This window comes from Gavialis gangeticus, unplaced genomic scaffold (genome assembly GCF_001723915.1).
Source record: "Gavialis gangeticus isolate Ggan-Ray unplaced genomic scaffold, GavGan_comp1, whole genome shotgun sequence".
Lineage (NCBI taxonomy): Eukaryota > Metazoa > Chordata > Crocodylia > Gavialidae > Gavialis > Gavialis gangeticus.
Window position 1 is genome coordinate 5,970,392 of NW_017729030.1, and position 9,909 is coordinate 5,980,300.

Sequence of the window (9,909 nt, forward strand, 5' to 3'; positions counted from 1 at the left end):
CCCCAGTACTCTTTCCTGCCATGGCAGGGGGTCGGACTTGATGATCTGCTCAGGTCTCTTCCGACCCTACCAACTATGAAACTATGACTGAATCCAACACATGATATTTGAGGACTTAATAATGATAGTGCAGGTTGCGCTGCTTGTATATTTTTTTTCAGTAGATAAATTGTTAAAACACACACAACATCGTTAATTTTCTTCCTAAAGGTTTACATATTTTACTTTTTTTACTATGAATCCACGCTGTGATCTTGCAGCTCTCTAAACTAACACATTATAGCAAGTCTTATAATTATGATAAAACAGAATATTAAAAATTACAGTGCTGGGAAAAATTATCCTGGTAATGAACAGCAAAAAATTCCTTGCTGTTTCAGAGTTGGCCTGCTTGGGGAACAAAGTAAACATGTTAAAAAGAAGCCCATTAACAGTGCTGTAGGCATCAACATGAAAACTCTAAAGAAACACCTCTCATTCCCGAAGTACTGATAGGGCACCTAATCACAGTGGTATCAAGGCACAAAAATAGTGTACCTTATTTGATGTGCTTTCACTTTCTTTCATTTTTCAGTCTTGTAGGATTTCTATAGAGAATGTTAGTCTTTAAAAGTAAGCTGCATAATCAAAACAGAAAGGAGGAATCATTATGTAGGTAATAATACCAAAATGGTAACTATGAAAACACATAACAGAAATATTAGAGTGCTTACAAGCATGGGCAGTAAAATATGCCTTGATTACTTTGAAGAAAATCAGAAGTTGATATCTGTAAAATGATGATATCTGTAAAATGATGTCTATAAAGTTTAGGAAAGCACTCAGGAGACAGGTTGGTTAAAGAGAAAGTGATAGCACTGTTAACCACTTAAACATCCAGCTGTATATGAGAGCCCCCACCTCCAGGTTCACTGCCAAGTATGTGGGGGGGCTTCCCACGCTTCTGTGGGACACTCCATCTGCCCCAGCATCACAGCATTCACACTGGTACCTTGAGGTACGTAGAAAAAAACGTTTAAAGCTGTGTCTGTGGCCGAATCGCTGATTCTCTGAATCAGCATCAAATCTTCAGATTTGGATTCAGCCAAATTGAATCAGGACAGTGGTCTGAATCAATGAATCGAAGCACTGAATCCTAATCAAATATGGCGCAATGAATCTGAATCCTAATCAAATATGACCCATTTCGCACACCCCTGATTTCCAGCACAGCCCCTGCTGAGAGCCCTGCAAACAATGCCAGCTGCAGGGAAACGGGGGCAGCCGACAAGACACTGCTGTTGCTGCGGGGCTTATTAGGTGTGAAGCTCACAGCAGGGGCCACAGGGAGAAGACTGCTGCTGCTGCCAGCCCCATGCCTGACAGGGCTTGCAGCAATGGCAGCATTCTTCCTGCTGCCCTCCCTACTCTGAGCCCTGCAGCCAACAAAGCTGCCTCCACTGCGAGCCCCACAGGCAATGAGGCTGGCGGTGGGGAGGCAAGTTCCACAACTGATGAAGCTCACAGTGGGAGCAATGCTGGGAACTGTTACCACTGCAAGCCATGTCAGCTGTGGAACAGGCATTGGGTGGTACACCCCTGTGGCTGGGAGCCCCTTGGGTGACAGGACTTCCGGCCACAGGGGAGCATTTGGCCACAGGTTCAATTAGTGTTCTGATTAAAACAAACTACAAAGTTATTCCACCTTTTTTTGTGGAATAGCTTTGTAGCTTATTGCTTGCTTTTCATGTTATATGGGCTAAGTACAGACGATCAAAAAGCCCAAGACTGAATCAATTCCATCTTTGCAGGTTAGTCTAAATGGCAGAGATTAAACTGAGAAGCAAGTGAACAGACATTCAGTTTTGATTCAGAAAATGCAGCCACATGCTTGCAGTGGGTCAACCCAGGGAGTGCTAGAGCACAGCTCTCTGGCATGTAGCCAGCATGGGCTGTGTGTTCACTTTCTCTTCCTGCTGCTCCCAAGGTCTCTGGGATTTGCAGTCCAGAATTACAGCAACAGGACTCTGCAGGGTTGGTCATCACTTCCTCTTCTTGCTTCCAGGTGCCTCTGGGATTTGTTGTCCACAGTCACAGCCAGTAGTAAGTTTTCAGCAGGGCAGGGCAACTCTGTACTCAAGGAAAAGAAAGTTTAATGCCCCCTCCCTGGCTGCAGACCCCAGCCAGCGTCTGCCTCTCTTCCCCCACCCCTTCTATGCTGGAGCACCTAGCACAGCCCAGCCCACCCCAGCCCATGGAAAGCATGCTGGGATCCTGGGGGACTGTGATTTAACTTAAACCAGGAAGAGGCCTGAAACAGAATTTTCATAAACCAATTTGACCCAAATCAGTTAAGTCTGATACTAAATTCACCTGGGTTTATCTTAAACCAGTTCCAGCCATTTTGAAACTGATTTATATGGGCTGAACTTCTGTTCTGTTACAGGTGTAAGCCAGTTTCTGATTACGTAAGCTGGTTTATGTGCAACTTCTGCCCTAGCCTAATAATTGTTTGAATGTGTAGCTGGGTCACAACTGATTAACTGTTAACTGGCATGATTAACTACATCTTAAGTGTAACTTACAGAGAAAGCCTAATGGGCCTCAGGCTTCTAAAATCTAGTTCACCCCTGGCTTGCTCATTCTGAAAAATAACTTTAGTTCAGTAATTTCTTTGTTACTAGCAAATCATCTCATCTGCATGGTCATACAAGCTTATGATGCAACCAGACGATTTTTTCCATTTTCCTTTCTTGTTGCTATGGATTCTATGGCCAATCCAGATTTCTTTTCTAACAGAGGGCCTAATCCACTGAGCACTGAAGTCATCTGAAGATTCCTTTTGCCTTCATTCGGTGTGTAGGATCCAGCTCAGAATAGGAAGTTCTTGTTTTCACCCAACTTAGTGTCCTCTACTTCCAGGACTATCCAAGAGTCCCACTTGGAAGTGGCCAGAGTTGCTGATGTCTCCCGGAGCTGATGTCTGGTGCCCAGTTAAAGCCTTCACTTCCAGCCAAGATACTTCCCACATCTCTACGCATCCCATTCAGCCCTTCTATCCTTTTACATATACCTCTTCCCCTGGCCCTTCTAGAGAAAAGTGTTGGCATCATTCATTTTTTCTCAGGTTTGTTTAGCATATGAGGTTTGATTCAGAAACAACAATTAAAGAGTTCTTGTTTTGTCAGAGATGTGCAATGGCAATATACAAATGTACATTGACAGAAGCCACATTTAACAAGCTGGAGGAGTTTATCACAGCGCACTGCCTTAGTGCATATGTACGCTCTGATGAAATGCAAGTAGTGACTGGGAATTTTGGCAGTGTTTTGGCAAGTAGCAAAGCAGAGGCATGTAATTCACTCACTAAAGCAGGCACAGTTGCAAATAAATAAATAAATAAAAAGGCCTAATCAACCTGCAAGTCATTCTGGATCAGGCTGTAAAGGTGGGTCAAATACTACTGAAGCACTTCAGCTTGTTTTAGGTGCTGTACATCAGCTTCTCCACACAGAAATGAGAGAACAGCCATATGGAAGGTGTCGATTCTGGTTTTTTAAACTCCGTTCTGAGGTGCAAGTTTCCTTAGTGATTTTAGTTAAGAATGTGCCAATTGCTTTGCAGATGAGTTACAGCTGTCAAAGACTAGCCTATTTAGTTGACCTGTTCACGTGTCTCGCTGAGCTAAATGCCAGCGTATAGATTGAAAACTCCCTTTTCATTTCACAATGAAATACAGCAATGATAACAAAACTGCAGTTTGTAATGCGAGCACAAGAAAAGGGAAACTGCCAGGCGCTCTCAGCTTTTGCTTATGTTCAGCAATACTCCAGACAAAAATAAAGAAGAACATTGAACTCAAATCAGACAAGACAAGCTGTTAACACAAATCACTGGCATACCAAAGTATAGAGTTATGAGCTGTGACATATTTGTTTTTTGTGTTTTGCATAATGCAAAAGTCAAGCAATTGCTTTCTTATTGCATTTCTTTAATTTGTTCTCTAAACATCCTGAGATGTTTAAAAAAGTTATACAATCTAATATTTTAGATTTCCTGAAGCATTTTTATTTGGAGTCCAAGAATTCTTAAGCCAATTGAGGCCCTAAAATAAATGTGTACAAAAAGAAGAGCATTATATGTGATACTTAAAACCAGTGTTTAAAAAGATGATGCATTTTAAGTTTGGGAACAACTGAACTAGATATTTCAGCTAGACTGAGCATGGCCTAAATAGGAGATAAAACGAGAGAAATTATTTCTTTCCTCATCCCACCCTGTGCCCTTGTTGGTTTTCTGTTTTGTTTTGGGTTGTTTTTTTTTTCTTGCTTCATGTCTTGCAGGAACTGTCTATTTCAACCTCTGATGCTTATGACAAACAAGAAGCAGAAAAGGGTATCAAAGCAGAGAAAGCACCTCAAAGGCAATGAAAAAGTGAAAAAAGGAGGCAAACTACATAACTTAAGGGCAGAGACTATATTTCTTTCTTTCAGCAATTGAGTTATTCGTGAAAGAGATTCAGTTTGTTAGCCAAAAGGAGTTCATAGATAAAACTGTCTGCCTCTTGCAAGTTTGTAATTTTGCATTAATTAAAAGAAACATGACAGGAGTGGAAATGACAGGATTGAAAACTCTTCCTTCTTTCCATAGTAAAAATGAAATTAGAAGCCTAAGGTATTTGTGTATTACCCGTTCACTTTATCCCTATAACCAAGTAGACAGCAATGAAATGCATGGGAGTCAAGACAGCAGAGCGTGTTTCAAAGAAACTGTGCTAGTCTGTCATGACAGTTTGTCTAGTCTGTGTTTATGGTAGACCTAGAGCTGTGGCTGGAAGAGTCTGCCTGCTGCCTGCTCGAGGGTTGGGGAAAATTCAAAACATCTTGTTGCTTTTAGCTTAAGTGCAATTAAAGTAACATATTTGTGAACCAACAGTGTGCCTGCACATTCTTTTCTGAATGTTGGCTTTTAGCATTAAAAACTAATTGCTCTCTAGGCAAATGTGAGCTTAATAGCCTCAACAAAACTGCATGAAACACTTTATTGCCATGTTAGGCTAGATTTTCAGTATGCTTCAACATGTTATATGTGTGCTAGCACCAACAGTACAGTGTGCTAACTAAAGATGAACTTTCAACTTTTCCCTTATATTCTCACTTTATTTAGCTTGGCCTTGCCAAACAAACCTGTTTATTGACAAAAGGAGTCAGGAAAGGATCCATGACTTTTCTGTTCGGTGTTGATAAGCAGATAGATGCACTGAAGATATTTCTAATACATGTTCACTAAGTATACTAATAGTATTGTTCATTCTACCATTAAATTTATATGTGGCTATATTACGAAAGATGTTCATGCCTCATTTCTCTGATATGCTGTCTCAAATAACATTACTATTCATAACCAATCTTTAAAGCAAGTCTACAAATACCCAAATGCATTTGAATTGAATGTCATCTTATCTGAGATGTGCCAGAACCAGTGTGGCTCACTTTTGAAACTTGACAGGGTTGCAACAGTAAAAGAAGAGAATTACAGAATTTACAATAACTTTAAGGGAGCAATTCTGCAAGCGTGCGCTACATAGAGACGCATTAATAAACAATATCAACCCTAACCTGACATCAGTTTTCACAGAATTTTTTTGATAAACTTCAATTCTGTGGCTCCACACGTTCGTTTGTAATACTTTACAATAGTAAATGTTAGATGACACTGTGTGGGCTGTGGTGAAGTTAAATTTGGTCTAAACCTCATGAGACATGAACAAGAGTTATGATATATAACTGAAGATAGGACATTTCCACCTTCAGCAAAGGCTTTCTAGGAGTTACTACAAAGTCTGTGAAACAGAATGGTGAAAATGTCCTGTTTGGACTAGAGCAGAAAATGGTCTGGGCAGGGATGCAATTAAAATTAAAGCAAATGGACATTGGCAGGGAGACTTCCAGCAGTTAGAGAGCAGAAGGTCAAGAAGCTGAGAAGATGGTAATCATTACCACTGGGAATCTGGCATCGTGGAAAAGAAACCTTGCAGCAGCAGATGTTCTTAACAGGGGAAAGGAATACTGATTTGGTCCCCCTTGCTTCCTGTGGTTATAGAGCATATGTGAGGTGATTTTATCTCAGTCAGTGGAGCAAAGGTGAGAGAATATTGCCTGGTGAGCAAGCTGTACATTTCCCATTGCACACCCCCCCCAAACTTTCACTGTTTGCCATGCTCCTGAGGGCTCCCAGAAGGGTTCCTTGAATAGCTTTATTACAGAAACAGGGGTGTCTGAGACAGATCAGCAGAACCCAGAATAGCAACAGTGTATGCATGTTTGTTTGTGGGTATTTATGCAGAAATATAACTCTAAGAAGCCACACACAAAAAAGAGAAAGAGGGGAATCTCCCATTAGCCTTAGGACCAGTTTCTTTAAAGACACAGTATTAGACCAGCAGGCAAATAGAAGAAGGCTCTCAGTCTAAAGCTGACAAGCTCAGACGAGCAAATTCATGAGAACTAAATGACACATTATGAAGGAATATTGGACACAATCAAAAAATGAAAAATGGCCTTGGAAGTCCAAAGGGAATGAGTGGTGATGATAAGGTATTAGCCACATTTGACCTTCATTATGGAATAAAAGACATCAGGTTCAATAAGATACAGCTCTAAGAGGTACTCAATATGCTGTGATACCCAATAGAAGGGCCTCTATTAAAATCCAGGGTGACTGAAATTTAATATTCGGTAAACTATAAAAAAAAGCAGTCAAAGGTGTGTGTGGAGTATTTGAGACATTATGGAAATGGAGGTGCAGTGGGGGAAAGAGATTTTTGCCCCACAGTGAATGAGTCTGTGGAATGCAAGTTGATAATAAAAAAAGGATTTCTGCCTTTCTAGGAGAGGACTGTAAGCAGCTGTAGGGCATAAAGTGTTTAATATCCTTTGAACTGAGGGATTTTTAACAAAATAGTCCATGAAGAGGGCAGGCCAGTCTTCAGAAATAGTGGCGCATACTGTGTTATGCCATGTAGTGCTAAAAGCTGAAACCTTTCCAGTCGCTTTAGACTGAGGGGCTGAAACATTTGGGAATAACACCAGTGTTGCCTAGTATAACGCCTTTGTAATAGTTACTATTGAGTAAGTGACATACTGTATACTAATTCAACAATATAGTATTTGTGATGAACAGGGATCCTGGTTTTCTCCTATTGAAAAAAAATCCCCAATTTTCAGTTAAAAAAAAAAGGTAACTCCTAATCCGCATTTTTCCACGATTTAAATGAAACACCACTAATATATAGACATATATATAGTGGTGTTTAATTATGGAAAAATATGGATTTGGGGTTACAGTTTTTAACTGAAAAGTGGGATTTTTTTTAAATGAGAGAAAACCAGGATCCCTAGTGATGAATTGGGGTCAAACTGAACATTTACGTACTGAAAAGTGTTAGAATCAGGTATAAAACATGCATAATTAGTTGAATCTTACTGTTGTCAACCTGGTGGCATGGGCCCAGTCAGCAGTCTTATCACGGGCCTCTTCCAGCTGATCACAGTCCGTGATATCTCTGTTGAAATGGGTTTCTACTTTTCCTTTAAGAATTACTCTGCTAGTACCTAATGAGTGCTACTTGTCTTATTAGACCCTTGAAATATACTGGCATCTAGAGTACCTATTTCTGATGGAAAGGCTGTAAACAGCTGTTTTGGCAACAGGTCCTTCAAGATAATTGTATCTCCAACATATTCCATTACTCTCTACAATACCATCCACATCATACATAACAGTGCTAACCAGAGGAACTTAATCATTAAAACTGTGGGGAAAGGTACATTTCAGAAATCACATGCTAATTTCCATATGTAGATATCTTCTATACATATTTACAGCCAAAAAGTTATAATTGTTGGATAAAAAAGTTGAAAATGTACAAGAAATATCAGGAATGATTTAATACCACAGACTGCGGTCCATAGATAAGTAGCTAGTTGCATGTGCTGGCTAACTTAATTTCCAGTAAAGTAAAGAAATACACCTAACATGGATTAAGTGTTTTCCTGATAACATTTTTCTGTGAAATACAAGGGTTGTTCAGCTGTAAGGAAAAGAAGAGCAGGTGGTCTGTATAATCATGAGTCAGAGGGAAGGGGCCTGTGAGACAATTTATTAAAGTATTGTCCTTTCTATGACAAATTGTGAGAACTCCTGATATAAACAGTGGAATAAATCTACTCTGATAATAGGAAGTGAGTGCTGAATGCTATGGAATTTAACACCACCAAATATGTTCCCTTTGAAACAGCAAATTAGATGTGCAGCAGGATTTTGGTCACACTTCAAAGAATAATATGCAGAGCTGGAGATCCATCTGTTTGCTCTTGCTATCACCATTGAGGCTCCTGTATGTTAAACAGCCTTTTGACTACTTCAAAGCCCGTTTGAAGTCTTCACTGTGCATATTTCATGCACAGAACGCAAACATGCCTTAACAATATGGAAAGCTGATATTTCTGTTAATTTTACTTGTAAATGAAAACAATTTGTTCTTACTATTTATCATTTTTTGTACCATGATTTATCTTAGCTATGACAGTGAGGGTCGTCTAACAAATGTTACCTTCCCAACTGGAGTCGTCACTAACCTTCATGGGGAAATGGAAAAGGCCATTACAGTGGACATTGAATCATCTAGTAGAGAGGAAGATGTCAGCATCACTTCCAACTTATCGTCAATAGATTCCTTCTATACTATGGTTCAAGGTATTGTAAAGAGAAAAACCCACAAGTATCGAAAATCACATACTAAATTGAAAACTTGTTTTTCTCACTGCACGCTGCATTCGGGTCAGCTTCCTTTTAGGGGCAGATTAGCAAAGCAGATGTTAGGAAAAAATATTACTGTTTAAGGGAGACAATAGATACCTGGGGGACATCATTAACTGTACTTTAGGATCTGAAAAACAACTGCTTAGTTTTGGAAGCATATTTTGTGGTTAGGCAAAAAGACTGTTAGTTAAAAAGTAAAGGTGAAAGGCCATACAGGGAGGGGTTGAAAGGGAAATAAGTTGGTTTAAAAATGGTACAGACTAGGGTCTGAGACTTAAAATAGTGTGCCAGGCCATACCATTCTAGCAGTGATTACATTATACTTATTATGCCAGAAATTTATCATGAAACTGTAAGGAAAGAAATTGCTTTGAGGGTCAGATTTTCCTAAGAGATTAAATGATTTTGAGTACATTGAAAATAAAGGGATTTGAGGCCTTAGAACTTCTCCCTTAGAGTAACATCGTCAGGCTGATGTCAGTACATACAATCAAACATTATATACTTTTACAGCGTAGCAAATGCATAGGGGGGGAAAAAGTGTTTAACCCAAGTAGGTGAAATGCATCTTTGTGCTTCACTGCATTTTCAGATCAGTTAAGGAACAGCTACCAGATTGGTTATGATGGCTCTCTGAGAATTCTCTATGCCAGTGGCATGGATTCACATTATCAGACGGAACCGCATGTGTTAGCTGGCACTGCCAATCCAACAGTAGCAAAAAGAAACATGACTCTCCCAGGAGAGAATGGACAAAATTTAGTAGAATGGCGATTCCGAAAAGAACAAGCCCAGGGAAAAGTCAATGTGTTCGGACGAAAGCTTAGGGTGAGTAAAAGTTCGAGCATGCATGATATCTATTGCCCTTGGAGTTCATGAATGGTAAAGTAGGGCACTTTTACATGTGCTCCAGGGGAGGAGAGGTGGCACTTCAATTAGAGCTGCTCTGAGATGCTGCAGCATCTTGTGTATCAGTGTCCCCGCACTTCAGAATGGTGGCAGGGGTGCTTGAACTAAAGCTTGTTTGATGAGCTTTAGTTCAAGCACCCCTACCGCTATTTTTAAGCACAGGGATGCCGATACATGAGATGCAGGAGGCTGCTGGAG

At 40.1% G+C, this 9,909-nt stretch overlaps 1 protein-coding gene across 9 annotated transcripts in view; it reads left to right on the plus strand.

Annotated features, from left to right (window-relative positions):
* The window catches only part of TENM3 (teneurin transmembrane protein 3), a 552,323-nt gene that overhangs the window by 511,710 nt on the left and 30,704 nt on the right, over positions 1–9,909 (plus strand). For all 9 annotated transcript variants that reach the window (XM_019521869.1, XM_019521871.1, XM_019521872.1 and 6 more), the window contains 2 exons: positions 8,561–8,736; positions 9,395–9,630. In XM_019521869.1, coding sequence (XP_019377414.1) covers positions 8,561–8,736; positions 9,395–9,630 — 412 coding nt within the window. The remainder of the gene's footprint in view (positions 1–8,560; positions 8,737–9,394; positions 9,631–9,909) is intronic.